This window comes from Dermacentor silvarum, chromosome 9, assembly GCF_013339745.2.
Source record: "Dermacentor silvarum isolate Dsil-2018 chromosome 9, BIME_Dsil_1.4, whole genome shotgun sequence".
Lineage (NCBI taxonomy): Eukaryota > Metazoa > Arthropoda > Arachnida > Ixodida > Ixodidae > Dermacentor > Dermacentor silvarum.
Genome location: NC_051162.1, coordinates 31210370 through 31234208, shown reverse-complemented (window position 1 = coordinate 31234208; position 23839 = coordinate 31210370). Strand labels below are relative to the sequence as shown.

Genomic DNA, 23839 nt, shown 5'->3' with positions numbered 1-23839 from the left:
CGCCCGCTGCAGCGTATATGCGCTTGCTGCCAGCGTTTTGACAGTCGTTGTCTGCAGTCATTCAGTGTGATCTATTCATGTTTGCTTGTGCACGCTCACACCACAGTAATAGTCGGGCCACATTTTCCAACGCACGCTACACATGCAATGCTGCCCGGATCGGCAGTGCAGCGCTACAGGTGTGTCCCTTCGCACGCGCTGCCCACGGGCAGCGCTTCTCATGAACACCACCGCTTCACACGCGCCTTCTCGTGGTCATCGAGTCTCTCTTCATGTCGGTCTACTTACGCCGCAGCACACCTGCTTACTTAATCAGCTCATGTTTACAATTCATATTGCTACCAAAGCCACTCACCTTACTTCGTATGACATTGCTGTGTTGCTATCGCATTCATTGCTTCGCCCTTAGGGCAAAACTGTGACATTTTTTTTGCACAGCTTCGCTAACGTGAGCTGGGATATTCGGTATGTGCATCTTTGTCTAATATGACAGATTACTCGGTAGTCTCTCTTTAACAGCGGAGCTGCTTACACATAATGTGGGCCGATCCTAGCGGTTCCGCAGAAAGGGTTCTAGCGCAATGGCACATACTCATGTGAACTGGCGAATCTGAGCCTCGCTAAATCTAGCTGCGCATGGTTGGGAATAAAGCTTAGTCATCGATACGAGATCAATGGCCAATGAATAGCTAATCAATAATCGGTCAATAATCAATAAATTGCGGGAAATGCTGGCGATGACTTGGTAATGCTTAGCCTAGCCTAAAAGCCAGGACTAGCTAGGTGATCATCAGCTCCGCTGTCTCGTTAGCATTGCGCCTCCAGTGCAAGCTACGCTAACCTTTACAGCGAAGCTATTAAGGGCTCACCTTTCGATCGTCGCGTCCAGCAATAGAAAAAAAAAAAACTTTCATTGGCCGTATGCTGTATGTGCGAGTGGAAGCGCGCGAGGGCGATGGACGCACGCTTGCACGGGGAGCGAACGCACGGCGGAGAGCAAACGCGACTTCCCAATGGAAGGGGAGTGGAAGGCGAGGAGGGCATCGAGGCACTCTAGACTGCGTGTGCGTGCCCGGTCTCCCACTGCGGCGCATGCGCGCAGCCCTGCTGACCTCTGCCGCCGACTCTCTCTGGCCTCTCGCCCGCCTCTCCCCTAACAGTGTCGACAACGGCGTTTAGCCATTCGTCACACAACCAGCGTTTTGACAGCGGTTGTTTGCGGCCACACACACAACGCGCACAACTATTATCGACGGCGGTAGTATTTTGCCCGCGTTCGCAGCGAACGCGCGCGGCATTGGTAACCTTTTTATGCAGAACGTGCCAACCTTTGCCGTACATCCTATGGCGGTGTACTGTAGCGACCATAAGGTCTTGGTCCCTGTGGTCACTAAATAAATGAAAACCACCGGATCATATATATTTCTCGTCCTTTATTAGTTCAAATAACCAATTACACCATCAGATATGAAGAGTCATAATTGGAAATACATAATTCCCACCATAGTACAGCTTCGCTCGGCTTCCATATCCATCCCAGTGGAAGGGCTGACAGTTTTCTTTTTCCCGTTTCAGGTAAAATGCTGGAATGCCGAACAAGGCTGCGGCATGGTTTTGGTGGCATCAGAACAAATCAAACATTTTTGCGAAGACTGTGACTACCACTTTTCGTCGTGTCCCAATTGTTCAAAGGTTGTGCTCCGTAGAGATGTGTGCGCGCATCTCCAGAGCAAATGCAGAGATTATGCGCTGTCTGCGGCGTCCCGGTCCCCACATAGGACCGATAGTGAGAGCAAGGCAATGATCATGGCTCTGAATGCAAGCATGGACATGCAAGAAGGTGAAATGAAAGACAGGCTAGACCAGGTTATTAGTGATAATAGCGGCCAAAGTGACCGCCTCAACGAAATTTCACATTTCATGAACTCGATCAAAGAAATTCTGCTACAGATATCGAGTAAAGCACTTGAGAACGTTGCATCGCAAGCACCAGCTACCATATCCCGCCGTGAAGCAATCCAGCAAACTTTGATTGAACACAGTAAAAAGCTGCAGGAGCTTGCACAAACTACAAGCAATTCAAACAAAGCACAGATGAAAGCTTTAGAAGACACGAAGCACGCTGTAGAACAACTGAAAGGAAATACAGCTAACATGTTGCAAGCAGAATTACGGCAACGTTCGGTGGCTGACTGCGCTGCACTCAGGAAAGTTTCCGACAGGCTGGAGACCTTCGAAAAACTGTTGGAGGACTCCACTAAGGCAATCTGTAGAAATATATCAGAAAGTGCTGCTAGGATTGGTGAAGGAAATGATGGTGCGGAGCAAAGTTGGTCGAGTGCAACAAAACTAAAAGAACTGGCCCTAAATACTATCAATATTAGGCGATACGAGTTTTTTGTAAAGGGATTGAAAGCAATGAAATACAGCACCCATTCAACAGGCTATCATATTTACAAGTGTGAAAATATGTACATGTCTGGTTATCACTTGTCTCCTGGAGTTCACCTAAAAAAAGTGGGGGAGCATGTGTTACTGTGTGCTAGAATGCAGTTACACAAGGGAGTGATCGACGAGTTTCTTCCATGGCCTTTCAATGAGAAAATTCAGTTGACCGTCAAACATCCATCGAGACAGAAGCACTACCAGTTGATAGAGGAAACTGGAGATTTACTCGGGAGTTACGGAAGACCCCAACAATCAAGTAACAGTGGTGTGTGTTTCATGGCCAGTTCAGTCCGCTTGGATGATCTGAAACGTGAAGGATACGTCGCGGACGACAACCTTCAGATAGTGTGGGAGCTTGTTCCGAAAGACTTACCCAAACAATATTGATGGGCGCAGCACGTATTTTTTGAAACAGTTAAGCTGTTAAAACTGTTAAGGAGACATATCGCTCTTCCGCGTACTTTTGTTGAAAAGAAAATAAAGCTTGCTATTCAGCTCTAAGATACTCTTTTTATATGTATGAATAAAATCAACTCGTTGCCGGTAATTGATAACTATAAAGTAGGCCCGAATCTTCGCATGTTCCTTTCGAAGTCCGTTGTAGATGATCCAGCAGTTGCAAAGAATACTGCAATATAACCTCACTCTGGCCGTGAATGAGTATTGGTTACTCACACAATAGCAAAATCGCAACAAGTTTCAGGAATCGGCTTTCGTTGCTGCAGAACCGTTACATGTTTGTCGAAAGATATTTTTTACAGCAATATGTTATGCGCAGACCCTTTTCTCATTGTAATGTCTCTGCCAGGGAGTGAATAGGCAAGGGCTCCAACGGGAAAAACGGTGTTTATTGCCCGAAGGTTACGGGCTCATGATTAGATCAGGAATAGGCGGTTAGCGCACATAGCACGACATTAAACGAACTTCTGCGCACATGCGTACTAACAGCTGCTTATCAGGTGCGCTATCACCGAAACAACTCATACCTTTTGGTGAATTGTATTCAGACATGCAGTTTTTCCGTGCACAAAAAGTAACAATCTCGAAAGTATACGTTCATCGCCATCATACTTGTATTGTGAGGCGAAAAGTATTGGCAAAAGTGCTGTTTTATATAACCATTGAGATCAATTCCCAATGAATGTCAAAAATAAGGCTGTCGAGTGTCGTTTATTTTCCTTCTATATATTGAAAGGGGCTGCACAGCGTCCCTTTTGTTTAGAATAAAGGAGTGCAATACGCGTAATATTGTGTTGTCACTTTACTTATTTTTTCCAACAGAACAATTTCAAGGTGTTTTACTACCAAGTGCTTCCCGTGCAAACATTTCCTAGGTTCTATTAGATTTCGCCATTTCGAATATAGCATGTTGCTAGCGGTCGCGGCTTGGAGTGAAATCTAGCATGGTCCATCGGGTCTGTATATTGTCGTGCGTAATGTTAACGCAGTGGCACTATTTCTTTCAAAAAACATACAGGCTTCATATTATTACTGAGACTGATTGCTTTGTTTCCTAAGAGCCTCGCAGAATTCTTTCTCGGGCTTTGGCCAGTTCTGAATAAAGCACACGACTGCTGCTGTTATACGCACTAGTTCACACGCAAAATTAAAAACTCGGAGGACGCTTAACCTTCGCCTTTAAGAGTTGAACGCGATAGCATTATCGGGACCCGTTCGCATCGCATCGTTCGCATGAGGCAAGTAGGCTTCATTCACTGCAACCCTAAACGTGGGAAAGCCAGCCTATACAGACCAAGCTTACACCGATCCCCTTAAAGTCGGCTTCACTTTTAAACTGAAATTCATTGCTGGAAAGAGGTTTTTCCAGGGGCAATATAAGTGGTCTTATATTAAGATGTGAAGGACCTAGCACCTTTTTATTATTTTATTAATTGCTTGCTATTGCCCCGACGCGCGCAGGTCTGGTAGGAATGTTTGAGTTTCCTCGTAGCAGAATTAGGTTTTCTCGTACATTCAAATTACAATCCGACGCCGATTGGTAAACAATCCGACTGCGAATCCGACGCCGAATGGTAAAGTCGCACTTCACAATGTTTCTGACGGATTCAACTGTGACAAATTCAATTTTTGTGCACCAAAACCTTGCACCAGGTGGAAGGCCTGCGCGGTCGATGTGGTTGGATGATTTTCTCCGCCCCCCGCGATCACACGCTGGTTGTTGACGCCGGATTTTCTGCGACACGGGGCCCAAAACGTATCGCGTAAAAAAATTACCTTACTTTTCTCTGAAGCACTGGCAAAATCTGACTACAGAATCTCGCGCGAAAAAATTTAAAAATCCCAGGACAACATAAACACTTACGAATGGTGAATGCAAAAGCATTACTGTCCAATGGAACGGTGGCGAGCAGTCATTTGAGTTTGGCGCTGCGAGTAATGTGCCGTAATGGTGCAGTCCCAGCAGAAGATCAGCACAAGTGACTGCTGGCCGGAGCGGCACATTCCATTTTCCAGAGCGGGGTAGCCATTAGAAAGCGTGTCGTGATTTTGCCGCTCCGACCACCAGTCACTTTGCCGCGTGTCATGATTTTACCGCTCCCGCCACCAGTCACTTGTGTTGATCTTTTCCCGTGGAACTGTACGCGCTGCCCGAGCCAGCAAACACAAGCAGCCTGCGGTGCCAACGCCACATGCCTCCGACGCTTCACCTGGTGCTCTAACGAATCGGCAGGTGTTCTCTTTCGCCCGCTCGGCTTTTTCGAGGCGCGCACGTGCTAAGAGCAAGGATGACGTGGCGTCATGCCCATGCCCTCTCCGCTCACGCACCACCTGACGCGCTGAAGCTGCCGCACTAGTGCGCCAGGTTTTGCGTGAAGGGACTTCTCTCTGCTGGGCCAGTGGAGGTTAGAGAATTCGTTGAGCTGGCTTCATGCACACAGAGGTGGCCGCAAGCGTGGAGAGCGTCCACTCTCTGCTCCTGAGTGAGGGCGTTACAAACTTTATAAAGCACGCCACCGCCAACGAACTTCAGCCTTCTGCTTTTGAGCAAGCTCGATTGTGTGTCGTCTCCGTGAGGAAGCTTGTAGAGCTGACCTCTCCGTAACGATGTATTAAACGTTAACCGCGGAGCTCTTTAAGGTCGAGGTTGATCCTTGCGGAGCCGATGGTGTTCGTAGTTTCGAGCGAAATGGAAAAAGAGTGAAATGAGGAGAGGTGCAGAGAGAGAAAGCGTGACACAAAGAAGAGCGAGAGAAATACAGGAAACAAAATAAACTTTCTTGGGCGAGGCGGGATTCGAACCCGGGTACGCACGGTCCGAAGGCAAGCGTCCTAACCACTAGGCTGTACACCCACGCTTGCACAGTATGTATTTATGGGAACCATATGATTGCGCTGTACCGAGAGAGAGAGAGAGAATAACATTCATCCGAAAGAGGATACGAGCGTAGGTAGCTTCTCCGCTCTGCTGTGGGTGGTCCGTTCAGCCCAGCAGTCCAGCGGCCTTAGCTGCCCTTCTCGCTCGGTTGACCAGGTTGAGCTGGTCTGTCGAGTCGGAGCTGCATGGACAGCGCTGCCTCCCACGATTGTAACACAACTTGCTATGGGCGAGAGAAAGAGAATATGAGAGCGAGAGAGAGACATGAGAGAAAAAGAGATAGAAATACAGAGAAAAAAAGGAGAGAAAGAAAGAGAAACACAGATATAGAGAGAGACGGAAACAGAAAGAGGCGGGATGTGAACCCGGGTACTCACGGTCTAAAGGTGAGCCTCGTACTCACTACGCTACACTGTTAACAGGTTTTACCCTTTTAGGGAGTTTTAGGGCTCGTTGCATAACTCACACCCTAATGGGAGCACAAGAAACTCCATCAGAGCGGAGTTTTTATTCACACCCTTGTTGGGAGTTTTTGGGGTACCTTGGGAGTTTTGTACAACTCCTTTAAACGATATCGGGCTGCTGGCGTCTTTATGAGGAAAGTTGGGAGTTTTTTATTACTGCTTTAAACACCGGGACTGTGGGAAGTTTTTATGAGGTACCCAGGGAGATTTTATAGGTTGGCTTGGGTATTTATTTTGCTTCTTTCGGGAATTTATAGGAGAAGCGATGGGAGCTATTACGAACATATTTTCAGAGCGGCGTGGCTTCTTGAGGGAGTTTTTAAGGATGCCTTTGGGAAATTATTTTTGCTTATTATGCGAGTGCTTAGGTGTAAACATGGAAGCAATTGCTCCCATATTTTTTGAGCTTTACTTAAGGGAGCCCTTATGGATAGCTTTGGGAATTCATTTTTTGCTTTTTATGGGAATATATAGGAGAATGTCTGGGAGTTTCTCTTCACACCTTTAGGCAGCTTTCTTTTAGTTAGGGAGTTTGAGACAAATGTTTTGGGAGTACTTTTTAGCTCCTTTTCAGAGCTTTTACAGGAAGCTCTGGGAGTTTATTAGGCTCCTTGTGGGAATTTTATGAGGCTGAAGGGAGTTTTTTTTGTATGTGTGTTAAGTATAAATGGCCCTCTGAGGAGCTCCGAGATGTATGACAAAGCAATGAAGTGTCTGGAAATTTATTGTAATTCCACAACCAAATGTGCCAGCATGATAGTACAATCAGAAATTGCTGGCATAGTGAAAGTGAATTCATTCAATAAATTGGATATAAACATGCGAATAAGTCTGTCACGGAATTCAAGCATTTGGCAAGCTTCAGTACACTTCTAAATCCACAAGTGCAGCCAAGACCAAAAGTGAGTATCTCAAGACAGCACCATGAGCTATTCGGCAGTCCTTGCATGTGTTTGAACATGTCGCACTTGTTCTTGCAAGTAAACGAGCATGCTACAACGAATGATGCAAAGTAGGCCTGAGAGCAATGACCCGAAGGAAAATAAACAGTGAAATTACTCTCGAATACCTATGCTATTTGGAATTGATATCTACATACAACCTACTCCCACGTGTTATGCTCTCATGTAACATGCAAAGAAAAAAAGAAACCAAAGCCGCACACCCCACTCTGAATCAATTTCCTTAGCATTGTGCAATACCTGAAATACAAACTACCCAATTAGTGAACATGACAAAAGTTCACAGCAAGATGGTCACAATGTAACAGTAGTCAAGCAGGTGATGTCTCAGGTCGAGGTTAACAATCCAACAAGGGGACTAGTAAACGACTCCACCTGACAACGATGCATACGTAGATGTCACTACGTAGGTGCTTGTTGCGATGCCACCTGACTAGTTGGCATCAAAGAGGTTCATTAAAGAGTGGCAGATACACAAGTTGGTGTCAAAGAGGTTCTTTTAAGACCTCCATATGCCCAGTGGCCCCAGGGGCACATAACCAGTGGCCTCAGTGGTGCTAACCTATTGCGGCCCCAGGAGCACATGCCGAATTTCCCCAAATATAAGGAGCTTTTTCAAAATTTTTTGCCTCAAAACGCGCCTTTCGTTATATAACTGACACCGGCACAAACACCAAGACCAATGTCAGCAATCTGAGTGGTCTGAGGAATCTCCCCTATTTCTTCCACACATCTTCCCAAATAAACCCCTATGTTGAACATTTCAACTTACCTCACCCTACTCTAAGCAACCCCGCTTATTCTCCTAGATGTCTATGGAGTGGGGAAAAGTTAACTATAGTGCTGCCAAGGAAAACAGTTGTTGCCCTAGCAAAGGCAACTCCCCCTCACTCAGAACACTTAGGCGGGTTGACGAGATGCAGCCCTGACCTTTGACACCTTAACCAAGGGACGTCAACCTGGGCTAAGCGTGCCACCCTGTTGAAAACAATTTACCACCTGATACAACACCTGTTTCACAACTGCTAATCACCTTCAGCTGAATATTGCATATCACAAAAAGCAGCAATTCAACTATAATTTTGCTTTTATACTGAAACATGAAAATTTCTATAGGATGTCAAACATTTAACACAGGAACCTTTACCAGTGCCCATAAGTGTGAAATTCTCTCATAGGCAAAGCGGGCAACACTTAACCACCAAGGCTGTACACATATAGCATCATTACGAACATTTTCTCTGCATAAAGTCCTAGCACCCTGACGGCAGGGGGTGCTGCATGGAGCCAATGACGTATTTCAGAGTAGGCATTTTGTATTTTCTTCTGCCATATGAAACATGAAGATCAAGGAAGGTAGGCTGATGAAGCTGTGCAAGCAGTGGTGGCCTTGAAAAGGGAAGGAATCCACACGAAAAGCCTTGGTGCATTGAAATGGCAGTGCATGATATGGAGCACCCTGAAAAACAAAAAAAAAGATGGATTATGTACTACTGTACTTGCAAACTAATACCAATGAAGCGGTCTGCGCTAGATGCATGGAAGAAGACGAAGAGGGTGGCTGGGGGAGAAGTGAAGAAGTGAGATTAAATGGCGGACGACACCCGTCTCACTGAGATAATGTCTTTTATATAGACGTTCTAGTTAGGAAAGCTACATTTTGGCGCCGCCTACAGCTTCTGAAGACCAGACATGTGGGTGACGTTTTTCGTCGACCAGGCGTCATCGGAGTCTATTGTTTTCACCCGATACCAAGTGCACGGTGAGCCAGCGACGGACCTTCCTCGCGAAGTTACTTCTACCGGGCTGATCAACGTGGTGCTGCAAGAAGCTGCAATCAGCCGCCAAGCCTTGGTGCAAACAGGATCGGTGACAGTGAACCTACAGCTCCAGACACTGAGCGAACTCGTTCTGGAACCCATACGCCGCGGCACCCTCAAAGAGGAAACTCCCGCCGAGAAGGTGAGCCTGGTCTTGACTGTTATAGAAGAACTGCAAAGGCAAACGATGCAACAAAGTGAAATAATGAGAACTTTTGTCCAAACGCTTCATCAAGAGAAATCAGCACGATATATTGTAGAGCCGGATGTTTTTGAAGGAGACTCGCAAAGTGTGCGCTGTGGTTTTTGGAGTACGCCTGTGACAAGAATATGTGACACTTCGACGACACCAAGGTTTTGAATATGCGCCGTTATTTGAGCGCTATCACCAGAAAACGGTATGATGTGCACCTAATGGATCATGAACAAACATGTTGGGAACTGTGGAAAAGCAACTTTTTAGCTGCTTTCCAAGGCAACGAGGTAGAAAGATGGGATGCTGCACTGCGGTTCAGATATACATGTGGCTCTCTGCTTGAGTACTGTATTGAGAAACGTCGCCTATTGCATTCTGAAGAACCGAAGCTAGCGTCTCGTGCAGTTGTAGCTTTGGTAACGCAAGGGCTGCGTATCTAAATCCGTAGTCAAGTCCAGCTGAAAGGTCTAAGAACATTTGATGACCTTCTGAGCTTTCTACATACCACAGTGTCAACAGTTCCATTGAGAAGACAACCAGGCGGCAGAACAGAAGAACTTGATTCTCATAACCTGAGTGAACATCTAGAGTCGTTGCCGTCATCCGAGCGTGAAGAAAGCTTCATAAGCAAACACCTGGGAAGCATCGATCATGACTGTGATGATGGTGAAGGACCAGTTACTGTAGTTCACGATGGACTACTTCCACATAAACTGACTGCCGTGAATCAAAATCCCGATAAAAAGAGCTACTGTGAGACCGTGTATTTGGTGTCGTCAAGCTTACAGTATGCTCACATTAAGGTAGATGGCGTTGAAGTGAAGGCCCTTGTTGACAGTGGGGCTTCTGTCTCAATTATCAACAAGAGTCGAGTGGACGCCGGTCTATTGCATGCTGGTAGAACGTTGCGTGTCCAAGCCTACGATGGGTCAGCGACCATGCATAGCGAATGGATAACACTGGCTATTGAATTCCAAAGACATTCTATTACCAGTGACGTATTGGCAATTCCCAATGTCACCTATGATTTTCTTTTGTCCCGCCCAGACATGAAGAAACTGATGATAAACCTCTATTGGGACGACAAAGTAATGGCCGAAGACAACATAAAAACAGAAGATCCTGGTGAAAAAACTAGCGTATCAACGCTAATTTTAAACGAGGAAGACATCAAGACTAAGCATCAAGAGCTTATATGCATGGGCAGATATCCTCCAGCGATGAAATCACATGTCGTTCCTTTTGAGCTCGCAGATAAAACGAGTGGCTCGTAGAGCCCCCTATAATATGTCCAGAGATAAAAAGGTGTGGCTGAAAAAGGAGTTTCAAGAAACGTTGCACGCAGGTATCATCCGGCCTTCTGTATCCCCATTTGCTTCTCCTATAACCATAGCGCCAAAAGAAGACGGAACGTTCCGCCTTTGTACAGACTACCATGCTCTCAATCGTCAAACGGAATTGATACCTTATCCAATGCCGAGAATCGGTGTCATCATTGACGAAACTGGTGGTTGCCATTGTTTTTCACGAACAGATCTCTGCAAGGGCTATTGGCAGATTCCACTAAGTGAAGAGACGAAAAAGTACACCGCGTTCATAACCCCATTTGACTTGTTTGAGTACAACCGCCTACCATTTGGTTGGAAAAACTCCCCTGCGTGGTTTCAGAAGATTATGGCCGACATTCTGAAACCTTACTTGGCCATATTTTGCAATGTGTACATCGACGACATCATCATCTACTCAGAGACCAAGGAGGAGCACCGTAGCCATCTTTCGAAAGTTCTCCACGCTCTCAGCGTTGCCCAACTCAAAGTCAACTTCAATAAAAGTGCGTTCTTTCAAGAAAAAGTGGTATTTCTTGGCAGGGTGTTCGATGGACACACTAAAATCACTAAGCAAGAATCGGTAGAAAGAATTTACAAGTTGGTAAAGCCTTACGACATGCACTTCCTACGCATTTTTCTTGGCCTAGCAGGACACTTCCGGGCGTTCATCAAAGACTATGCCCTGAGAACAAAATGTCTGACACGTTTAACCCAGAAGGACATGCCTTTTCAATGGGACGAAGAGTGCGAAGGTGCCTATTGTGAGCTGGTAAAACTAATATCGTCGGACCCGATCTTGCGAATACCGAATTTTTCTCTGCCTTTCGTGCTGAACACAGACGCGTCACACTAGGCAACCGGTGTAGTTCTATATCAGAAATCCTCAACCCAAGCTGATCAAACGAAGCACCACGTTGTGGGGTATTATAGATATACTGTGAAGCCCGCTGAGATCAATTACCCCGCCACAGAAAAGGAAGCTCTGGCCGTCTTAAAAGCTGTTCAGTATTTTCGTACTTACCTGGAAGGTGCAAAATTCAAGCTATTCACTGACCATCAAGCACTGACTCAACTTCTGAGCATGGCACAATCAAGAGGCCGCAGTGCCACATGGGTCAACTATCTGCAACAGTTTGATTTCATAATCTCGCACCGTCCTGGCCCGCTTCTCACTGATGCTCTATCTAGACTACTTGTAGACGAATCAAGCGAAAATCCAGAAGTAATCAATCATACTAAGCTGTGGGAAGGTACCCAAGATCTCCAGTTCATCAAAGGAAAGTATCATGTACCACCAACTATGGTTCAAAGGATTCTTCATTTGTACCACGACACTCCTGGATCGGGCGGACATGATGGCTTCTGGCGCACATATAAGAAATTGCTTATGAGATTCACATGGCCGGGCATGAAAAACGACGTCAGCCATTACATACGCACATGCCACCTCTGCCAGGTGAACAAAGTTAAATTCAAGCAGTCGACAGACGTTATGACAAACCCCGAATATTCAAGCGTCCCATTCGAAGTAATTCATTTGGACTTCGCGGAGCTCAAGAAGAAGGGGGAAGGAGTCGAACGAACGCAAGCTTTCCTGCTTTCCATAGATGAGTGCACAAGGATGATTGCAGCTAAAGCTGGTAAAGAAGATGCAAACAGCGTTATCGATCTCCTCAAGGCTGAATGTTTAAGCACACAAAGACGATAGTCTGCGACAACGGGCCGGCTTTCCGGAGTGCGAAGTTATCAAAGTAGGCAGAAGAGCACGGGATAACAATCAAGTATTCCTCTCCGTACCACCCGGCAGCAAACGGCCTAGCGGAACGAGCCATACGAGACGTCAAGCAGTTTCTGAAGATGTATCCAAACTTTGCAGGTGGCTGGAAGTGCTGCCTCGAGGCCGCTGTGAAACATCACAACAGATCGTACACCACTGGTTTAGGCTGCAGTCCTCAGTTTGCCACTTCGGGCACAGCTCCCATACTTCCTGTAGATCGTGAGCTAGGCCTCATAGAAAACCTCCAACTTAATGAAGTCAAGAAAACTGCAAAAGAAAAGGAGGTCTACAAGCGCCGCATGAAGAGAAACTTTGACAAGACACAACAGCGAGATACCAGACATACAACCTGGAGACTATGTCCCTATAAGGAAAGGAACTGTACCTTCAAACGCCAAATTTTACGGACCATTTGAAGTGGTTTAGACCGCATCCCAGCATGGAATATTGAAGAGCGTCTGGTACACTGGAGCGTCCGTTCAAACGGAGTGCGCTTCCATTGGGAACACATTCAAGTATTACGCCAGGAGGTGTAATCAAAAGAAGTCCGGAAGAGTGAAGTGGTCTGCGCTGGATGCATGAAAGAAGACGAAGAGGGTGGCTGGGGGAGAAGTGAAGAAGTGAGATTAAATGGCGGATGACACCCGTCTCACTGAGATTGTCTTTTATATAGCCGTTCTGGTTAGGAACGCTACAACCATATGAATATTTAAACATAGCATCACAAATTTCAATAAAGTGGAAAGATGGGCGAGTTGGAAAGGATGCAATTATTGGTCAGCCCGAGAACAACTGAGAACACAGAGGTAGAGTGACACAGGACGAGCGCTAACGACTGTCAGCACTCGTCCTGTGTACCAAGTTGTTCTCGCGCTGACCCATAAGTATGCATCACAAATGATTTGACAGTGCTTTTCTGACCAATGCCACAACAACAAGTGTATTTTGGCCATTTCAGGTTAAGAAAAACGACAGCCAATCACTACAGTTGGAGACTGGACGCAGAATATTGTGAAAATTTCACATCATGTGAGCATCATTATTATCTTATGGTCTAAGGTAAAGCATTATGGGTGTGCGAATAGTGATTTTTGACATCAAATTGAATATTTTTCGAATAATGAACAGCTGTTATCACAATTAATACAAAACGATATTCGCATCGTTTTCGCAAAGTTATTAAGTTCCTGTCACCACATAGTACATAATGAAGTGTTTCTTCTTAAAGGCATAAAACAGCAGTAGAAGCAAACAAGTACTTTATTCACATGCACATGACTCTTCAGAGTGCGAATGATCGTTGTAATACCTGTAAAGTATGGATACCTAAGTGAGGTAACCTGGTTTGTGTACATTCTCATGTTTTATGTCTATACTATGCAAGCGGGGGTGAAAATTTAGCGTACATTTACTCCAATTTTATGTTCAATTGGCCGCAGTTCAAGTTTCCAAATATTCGAAAAGTAATAAAATATTTGAATTTTGTAGTAGTGACTATTCGATTCGACAACCGAATCGAATAAGACACTATTCGATTTGTTATTCCGAAATTTTTACATATTCGCACACCCCTAAAGACATCATGGCACACAGAAAGCTACAAACAAGTTTTTTATGTAATAACCACGAAAATTTGCAGAATGTTTTATGAACTAATATGGACCGTAATATTTGTCATCTGCAAAGGGTGTTTCTTCGATTCTGATTTAGCTAAAATATAAATTATATAACTTGGAACAATTTCTGAAGGGCTTTCATCCAGCTAAAGTGGCCTATAGGAACCAATAATCAGATTTAGGAACCCCTATTTTGTCGTGAAGAAAAGAGCTTATGAATAAAGAAATCAATAGCTGCAATCATTAAAAGGTTCTGAATTTTCGAATCAACTCTTTACATCTGCGGAAGCTCTTTAATTATGTAATAGGATGCCTAGCAACGCTGACAATAGAAGGAAATCAAGACAACACATTACAAAAACTAATAAAATGTATGTGCTCTTCATAATAAATGTAATATGTTTAATATGTGACCAGATTATGCAAGGGCACCAGAATGTGCATATCATTGCAGTGCACATACAGTTCACCGACTAACAATAATCACTACAGATGAACATCGTAAATCAACACATGGGTACTGGGGCTTTCTTCACATTGGCCTAAAAAACCATCACGAGCATTCGACCATCTCATTAACACAGCACTCATAGCTTGCTTCAATTCAATAAACTTTCAGATGTGCAGAATTGCTTAAGAGCTTTTAAGCAATGGACATGGCACTGCTAGTTCTGTCCTCCCACTGAAAATTCCAGCTATCGCTGCTGAAAATGTGATGACAAAAACATTGTAGGAGCTATTTCGAACCTCATAATGTTAGGAAAGAAGATAATATGCAATAATACGATTTGCACGAGAAGGTTCGGAGACCCGTGAAAGATGTCGCCAAGTGCATTGCCATGCTGACATAGCAGGTAGTTAGATAAAAGATGGGACAATGAAAAAGTGGCATCTAGATTACACGGATGCAAGAATTCTGCTTCACTTTATAGCAGGAAAACCCAACAGTTACAGAAGTACTTCAACTGAACAGAAAATATTTAGCAGTTTGTTTACCGGGTCACCCGTAGCCTTCAGATTGTAACATATTCGTATGCCATAAGTGGTTTGGGGTCTTCAAAGACAGACATCTGCCAAGTAAATGCAATAGCACAGTGAAATGCCACAAGTGCTCTAGAAAAATGCTTATGTGGCAAGGGAAATTACAAAAACAAGAATTCGGATGAAAAGAAGACCAAACTGCCCCAAAGCTTCATTTTAGCATTGCGTGTAAAATGTTATGAAACATGATTACAGTACTAAGAAAGACAAAACACCAAATGCACAGAATGGTTGCTAGAAATCAAATGACCTCACTACACAGTGATGACGCACATTAAAACCTCACATTCACAATAAAATTTCACAATGCACGACATACAAACCATGTCATCCATGATTCACGCACATCATACATGAAGTGATTTCTCTATTCCAGATCCTTGCAGAAGGTGCGTTAATGCAGTTATTGGTTTCTTGTATGGTCTAGTACATCAATTTGCACTTTTAGGCCTTGTATTTTCGACGTACATGTGTACAGTCAGATTTTGGCATGCTTTGGAATCTTTTACAAGGTTTTGTGAAATCCACGCGCTGTTAACGCCTAAATCTTGCTCGATGCTCCTGCAGCCTGTCATTAACACAACTCCTGGTCAGAGCAATGTAACACTTGCTGCACAAGAAGGCATTAAAGGCACTCAAATGAGCCTCAATGACAGGCTGAGGGAGCCTTCGGAGTAGGTTAGGGCGTTAGCAAGGTCTGAACAACTTACAAAATGTGGCAGCACAAATACTCGAAAAAATCTCAAGCTGAAAGTGCACACTGATATATAAGGCCTTTTCCAACGAAGAAGCCAATAAATGAAATAGCAAACATATTGGTATCTGGACCAGAAATATTCATTACTTGAACAATATGTGTAATGCATACTTCATAGGCGAAATGAGTGATATATCTGATATGTCATGTATAGTCAAATATTGCCGCAAATGTGAGCCTTTCATGCATTTATGTAATCACTTGTGTTGTAAAACCAGTTGACGCGCAGGGCCCATCCTGTGCATTTCATATGTATTTCATCTGATAGTGTAGTAACCATGTTTCCTAATGCAGGTAACCAACTCTCCCAGCTTCAAAAATTGTATGCAGGGTAAGATGGCATGAAAAACAAGGACATAGAAACACATATCAACAGGGCAGGCCCCAACTACTGTAATTACATGATTGTAAGTGGACTCAACTGTAAGTCGACCCCCCAAATCACATGTGTTAGGAAAAAAAAGGCATACCCAGGGGTACATTCCACACAAAAAAATTATAAGTAACACATGGCCGCCAGTCAAGTAAAACGTAGAGCTATACAGAGAAACACGTGAGCGGCGTCTGCTCTTCCATTAACTATCGATACTCCCCCAGAAGCACCAGCATTCCGAGAGTCGGTGCAACCGCAATTGGAACAGCGGCCCTTCCATCAACTATCAAGAAAACCATTAGTAATGAGTGCGTTGTAAAGCTTTTTAAAATGTTGAAAAAGCCCTTCTGAACAAACGCGCCGAATAACCGAACGCTACAGGTAGAGCTGTAGAGAAAACATAAAATTGTAATTATATTGTAGCGCCCGTGATAACTCGTATCTCTCCTTTTTATTGGCAGTGCCTTGTTTTGGTTTCGACCCCCCACTTCAGATTTTCAAATTTTAAAAATAGGTCGCCTTACAATCGTGTAAATATGGTACCAACTGATTTTGCTCCTGGATGGAAACAACTATGTATAAACATAATATCAATGCTTCAATGAGGAAGTATGTGAACTCAGAACTTGCATGAAGAGTGACTACGGTAGCCACATAGCTGCACATGTCAAGAGCTGATGGTGCATCCCTATATGTTCCTGCATACAAGGTTAGTTGCAAAAAGTCATAATAAAGCTGAGAAGGAAATGATTGAGATTTTTACACTATCCAACAGGCAAGCAAACAATCACAATGTGTCAGCAAACAATCACTGTCTCTTTGTGATAAAATCAGGTCAATTTTTTTGTAATATTTACCCGCAATTCATCACTCACGTTCTGACAGGTGCATATTTTGTTTCGCTACTGATTTTCGTGCCCCATATAATATTAACCCCTTCCGTCCTCAATTTTATTTTCAGAAAACCACTGAAATTTCCAAAATTTTTTATTAGTGATTCATTGTGAAGAGGTTTTATTACTACAATATCAGCTGTTCATTTATTATTTTCTGCATTCTTTTACTAGCTGTCAACTATGCTTTCATGTTTTCAAGTTGGAAATAGGCAAGGACAAAGAAATTTTATATGAAGCATGGTATTGCTACGGAGCAGTATCTACGACGATGAAGAAACCAGTGGTGTGAAGATGACGATTGGAGGCTAGCGTGGGCTGTTTCCTTTTGGTCAAGTGTGACATATTCATTTGTAAATATACTTGTACATAGCTTCTCATCTGCGTCTTTCCCCATAACATGTTTGGTGTAGGTGCTGGGTAATAAGATGTGGGACAGGGCGGGGTCGAAGAACTCGAGCGGGCATCAGGGCGGTGGGCCGAGCAGGCAGAGTGAAGACCCATGTAGGCGAACTCTTGGCATAAAGCATGACATGTTGACCGCTAATCAAGGACAAACAGAGAAACACGAAACGATGACACGGGCGGTAACATGCAGTAAACACAAATTAGGCCAAAATCAAGTTATTCTCTTCGTATACAACTGCCTGAATCAGGGAAACCGTGACTGCAGGTTTGTTGGCGGAGCTGGATTCGAAGGCAGCCGGATAGGCAGCTTCAATCTCTCGCTGGACGATCCTGGAAACATCACTAGTGTTGTTGGGACAGGGAGCGTCGGCACAGGAAGATGTGGCCGGGGTGCCTGATAGACGGGCAAACTGTTGGTCGACATGGTGGCTTTTAGCGGGTTCCAGCCAGCGGCACTCTCTGATGACTGCATCCACCGTCGCCTCGTTGTTGAAGACGAAAAAGTTGAATGTGTCATCGACGCTACCTTTGAGAATGTGGGAAACCATGTCTGGTTCAGTCGTGTGCGCCAACTTTGCGACATACGGCTCTGTTAACGTCAGCACACGGCTGGATAACGCCTTCTTCGTGACAAGTTGGTGACCGTGAGGGTTGCCGAACAAGTCTCACAATTTTTGTTTAAGCGTATCTCAACTTGTGAGCTCATCTTCGTGTGTCCATAACCATACTCGAGGTGTGCCAACAAGGTAAAATGATACGTTGGCAACCATGACAGTAGGGTCCCACCGGTTATTGGTGCCTCGTTCGTGCAGTCTGATCCAGTCCTCCACGTCTTTCCCATCTTTTCCCGAGAATACGCCAGGATCACGTGGAGTGGAGTGCGATGTAGGTCATCGAAGTGGCAGCTGGTGTCATAACCGGTTGAGTCGAGCTGTCGTCTCAGGGAGCCATGATGGAAGGCTCGACGTACCAACCACTGCGGAGCTTGCGTGACAAGGACAGGGAATGTCCATCTCGACTTAATATGTCATGTGGGAAGACACACGACAAGATACATACAAGTATATTTACACGTGAATAAGCTGCACTTGACCAAAAGGCAACAGCCCATGCTAGCCTCCAATCGTTGTCGTCTTCACACCACTGGCCTCTTCGTTATCGTAACTACTGGTCCGTAGCAATATCCTGCTCCACATTGTTACATTTAATACCAATATAAACTGTTTAGGTGTTCTTGCCTATTCGCAACTTAAAAACATGAAAAAACAGTTGATAGCTAGCAAAGGTCAGCAGAACATAATAAATGAACAGCTGATATTGCAGTAATGAAACCTCTTCAGAATGAATCACTCATAAAAAATTTGGGAAATTTCAGTGGGTTTCTGAAAATAAAATTGAGCTTCGAAAAGAGTTATTACTGTATGGGGCACTAAGAACAGTAAAAATACAAAATATGCACCTGTCACAATGTGAGTGATGAATCGCAGGTAAATGCTCTATAAAAGAAATGACATGGGCAGAAGTGAAGTCAACCATGCTTTTGTTATTACCCATGACATGCGTTATTTCTGGCGCTGCATGGGAAGACAATCGCAAAGGTGTAAGCAAAAAAGTGTTTTTTTTCTAAACAGGTCGCCAGGGGCTCAAATTTCTTCGCAATTGTTAGTACAATGTTGATGCTCCAACCATAACACATCAGAGCTTTCCAGCTCTAATTCTTTACGTCAGATCGAAAAACATGAATTCCGGCATTGAACAGGCGACCTTTGTCACTGCAGCCACCTCACTTTGCACTGCTACATTTAAACAAGCCAGACTTCTGCTTCGTTTCCTCCCACTGGGGCCTCAAAACATCTGTTTACTGCAAAATTGGTGCCTCTTATTAACACAGTATTCAAACCAAAATGATGAAAACATTGCCACTTGTCCATGGCACTCAGTGGGCGAAAAATCCCTGGACAAGTCAGACTCGTCACTGGCACAAAAAGAGTGGTTGTGGTTTTAAATTCGCGCATGCCTTCACAAATAAAATCAGTTGGTACTTAGTGCCAGTGCTGTCGATGTGTTTCTTTGTGCTGATTCCTTCGTACCGTTATATGTCTACCAGTGTGTCTGACCAAGAAGCTTAAGCAGAAGCTATGCTATAATACATGTTAACCATTGGAATTTTGTAAGCACAAACAATGCCGGTAATGCAACTTGAGCTGTAATATGAACATAAAAGTTTGTTGCACCTTATATATTGATCTTTGTGGCATATAGGGCAATTCTACTTGTTCAGGTGGGTTACTGGAAAATGACATTGCTTTGCGAATATGACCAATTCACTGTTTCAAATATATTTCCCGAACTTCCCAAGAATAACATTCTAATTATTTGCACTAGGACATTTGTTGCAATTGTGGAATTGCAGCTGGGAAGAAGTGAAGTCAAACACATCGGCTAAGCAGAATTTAAAATTAGCACAAGTGTTAATTAAGATATCTGAAATCAAGAGTTCGACGAAATCTCGTCTGGTTGGGAAGTAACGGCATAATAGGGGGAAAGAAACAGAACGCCGACCAAAATGTTGTTGTCTAAAAATTCTTAACGTTTCGGCTTCCACACCAAAGCCTTGTTCACTGAGCTGGGAAGCAAGAAGCCTTTCGCTTACATCTGCGTCAATAATCGCTTCAGGCATCTTGCGTATGTTGGCGGGAGGTTGCCGTCGTTTCGATTAAGCGTGTGTACTGTGGTTTTGGATTGTCAGAGATTCCAGATACTGTCGCTTTCAACTATGCTGAATTTCCTCCACGATCCATCCGTCACACCCTCTTCTCGAACACTTTGTCGCCAAGCCGCTCACTTTGCTGTCCACGACAACGTCCTTTACCGCAGAAATTATTTGCCTGATGGTCGCAAATGGCTGCTTGTGATACCACGACACTTGCGTACTGACATATGCGCTTATTTCCATGCCACTCCTCATAATGGTTACGCCGGCGTTCTGAAAACGTACACTCGGCTGAGACAGCGTTTCTACTGGCACGGCATGTATCACTTCGTGCGCCAGTACGTACGCACTTGCACGGCGTGCCAAAGGCGTCAAATTCAACAGCGCCCTCCTGGCGAGTTACAGCCACTCCCCTGCCCGGCCCGGCCATTTGATCGCGTTGGCATAGACCTATACGGGCCACTTCCCTGCAGTTCCTCGGGTAACCGATGGATAATTGTAGGCGTCGACCACTCGACGCGCTACGCCGAGACTGCCGCACTTGCGGTGGCCTCTGCGCGCGAAGTGGCCTTCTTCATCTTGCGGAACTTCGTTCTTCAACATGGAGCACCACGCGAACTGCTCAGCGACCGGGGGCGTGTGTTCCTGTCCGAAGTAATACAAGCCCTTCTCGCTGCATGCAGCATCGTTCACCGCAAGTCTACCGCCTACCACCCGCAAACGAACGGCTTGACAGAGAGGTTCAACCGCACACTCGGTGACATGTTGACTATGTACGTTGCCTCGGACCACAGTAACTGGGACACTGTTTTGCCGTTCGTAACGTATGCCTATAATACCGCCACACAAGCTACCACTGGCTTTTCGCCATTTCTGTTATATGGCCGCGAGCCCTCGTGTACAATGGACACCCTGCTCTCATACCCACCCGACGCTTCTGAATGCACGCCAGTGTCTGAAGCCGCCAAATACGCAGAGGACTGTAGGCAGCTCGCCCGTACCCTTACGACCGCCGCCCAAGGTCGCCAAAAGCTGCGGCATCACAGTAACGTGCCTACACTACATTTTCCGACTGGTTCCCTTGTTTGGTTGTGGATTCCACCTCACAGCCCTGGCCTTTCAACCAAACTTCTTGCACGCTATGATGGTCCCTACCGCGTCATCGACCGTGCCTCGGCTGTCAACTACGTTGTCGAGCCTGTGACGCCATCACACGACCTTAGACATCGCGGACGTGACACGGTTCATGTCAGCCGACTTGGCCAGACTATGACCCCCTGATCCTACCTACGCCGTAGGTCGCCAGGATGGCTCATCTTCTCTCCCGGGGGCCATTGTAGTGAAGAAGAGGAAGAAGTGCTCTTAAGTCTGTCGCTGTGCGCACCATCAGCGTTCGTGGACTGCCTCGATTGCGTGAGACGTCTAATAAATCGTCACATCACATCTGTAACATGTCAGATCAAAGATTGGTTCAGAGTGATGGTTGTGATACATTATCCATCTCCAATGAGCACTCAGCTGACGCACAAGGCAAGTCGGGAGGGAATGTTGTGCGATAGCACAAAGAGCGTGTCTCGGGTTCGTGGTAAGAATTGTCGAAGTAATGTTGCATCACAGGTAATGTACTTATTTGAACTGAAGTTCCAGATTGCCTCATGTGCCTGTATTTGCAGGAATCAGAGGCCTGCAGTGCATGAGAATAAATTTGCTGACAATGCGTCAAAGATACGGCAAAATGAACTCGACATTGAGAAAAGTGGATAATGAAGTGTGACGCCTAGCTCTAGAAGAGCCAAAGTTGGACCTTGCTGAAAATAAACACACAATTCTAAGTGTACTGCCGGCAACCTGAGCACCAGGAACTGCTCCAGCACATTGAACAAATGTTAAACAAATACACGAAAGAAATCGGTGACCTCATAAATGCAAGACACGTGTCACATGAGTGAAAGCTGTGTTGGTGTCATAATGACTGTGCCGTTCAAAAAAGCTTGTTTTCAAACTTTCGACCTGTCGTTCAGCTAACGGGGGTAAGCTAAACTTCAAGATATGGTGGTTCAAGGTCAAAGTACTGCGATATCTGGGCGCCGTACAAGCAGGTATGACAGTTAGCGAGAAGTGCACTCGCTTTGCACATGCGTTCTACATTCTGGCGGTAAATCTTCTGGTTTTTCTTGAAGTCTACAATGGCAAAGAGCCCAGCAATTTTCCCTAAACCCCACTATACGGCCTGTCTGACACTATTCATAGCTTTGTTGAATGCACACTGCTCTGTAGTCATGAATGCGCCACCGTAGGGCTTTAACAGAAGTGGCCGCAATGGGTAGGCAATAGTGATGGCCCCGCAGAGGCGATAGTGATGGCCATCTGTAGCCTGCGTACATCTTCCTTTTCAAAACGGAAGTACGTTCTGAACATACCTCTGTCCATCGCATCAATGTTGAGGAACCCTCGTACTGAGAGCGGATCACGCCGCGTCTCAGTGAAGACCTCGAGGCTTAAGATATCTTCTATTTCAGACCGATTTAGTTGAGACAGGAGTAACGGGTCTTGCAGTATGCTCCGCGGCATCGCGCATATTACAATGCAAAGCGTATAGTGTCGGTCGTTACTGGCAATAGAAAGACGCTGTTATCGTCGGTAATAACTGGCACTAAAGAGAAAACCAGCCTGTTTGACGGGTACACTCCTAAATATAGACTGCACCCTTTGGGGCGTATCTTGTCCCACAACTATATCGTCATTCATCTTGCCTACATTTCCTTTTTTAACGCTGCGTGCCCGCTACGTTCAGGCCACGAACGGCATGTGCGTAATCAGCGAGACATATCATTCTCGACACGAAAATATCGAGCGCATGGTTTTCAAGAAGGGAAACGTAAGCAGGGCAGAATACGGTTATCTTTGTCCGCCTCCGATGCCAGTACCGGCAGCGGAGGCGGGCATCGAGCAAACTCCGCTCAAACGAGCGAGGGATCGCTGAGCTAAAACTATTCCTTTCGTGCGGCGCTTCGTTGCCCGCTTCGCTCGCCCGCTCGGTCCGGTGGCCCGTAAACCCGCTGAGCTATAACTCTCTAATGCTCGTTTTGATACATTCGCCATACTGGAGGCAAAATGCTTAGGAACGAAGAATGAAGAAATGCAGTAGCCAAAACCTCAGTTTAGCGCGACATTTCGCGTAGGATTGCTGTTTGGCTAGAAGAAATATTCTCATGAATCGTGTTAATTTCTGGACTGAAACGGCGACACCACTTGTACTGCGTGTGCTAACTAGTGCTTTGTGCATTGTGTATGAGAGTGGTTCTGTAAGGTGAAACATCTCAATAGAGTAAACCCTGGTTAACTCGAACTCTGATATCTTGAATTATCAGATAAGTCGGATTTTTTCCTTGGCACGGCGTCTCGAAACGCCACTGCGCCGAACTCCTGATATCTCGGAACCTAGACTGCGAAACTGCTTAAAAAAAGGGCAGTACCGAAACGTTTTCTTGTAATTTTTTGCGCAGCTGTGCTATCGCTAAAAAGTGAAACTAGGGCCGGTATTTTGCTTAGGAACAAAGTCGATAGCAGTGGCGGTGACGTACAACTGATGAGGTGTGTCGGGCGGCTTGACAACTCTTTTCTCGCACCGAGTGCAACCACCAAGCTTACCGGCATTACAAGCTTATGTTGTGGGAAAGAAATGGCTCGAGAAACAACTGCGTCA

The 23839-nt window shown here is 45.2% G+C and overlaps 2 protein-coding genes across 5 annotated transcripts in view; one reads left to right on the top strand and one right to left on the bottom strand.

Annotated features, from left to right (window-relative positions):
* Nucleotides 1-23839, top strand: part of LOC119465198 (TNF receptor-associated factor 6-like) — a 204389-nt gene that overhangs the window by 114778 nt on the left and 65772 nt on the right. The window contains exon 2 of one of the 2 annotated variants that reach the window (XM_037725996.2): nucleotides 1576-3685. The exons of the other annotated variant lie outside the window; for it this stretch is intronic. Within the exon in view, the coding sequence (XP_037581924.1) occupies nucleotides 1576-2835 (1260 nt within the window). The 3' untranslated portion in view covers nucleotides 2836-3685. Of the gene's footprint in view, nucleotides 1-1575; nucleotides 3686-23839 lie in introns of those variants that run through there. 2 annotated transcript variants of the gene reach the window in all.
* LOC119465199 (E3 ubiquitin-protein ligase PDZRN3-B-like) overlaps nucleotides 1-23839 on the bottom strand; it is a 199426-nt gene that overhangs the window by 161457 nt on the left and 14130 nt on the right. The window lies entirely within an intron of this gene.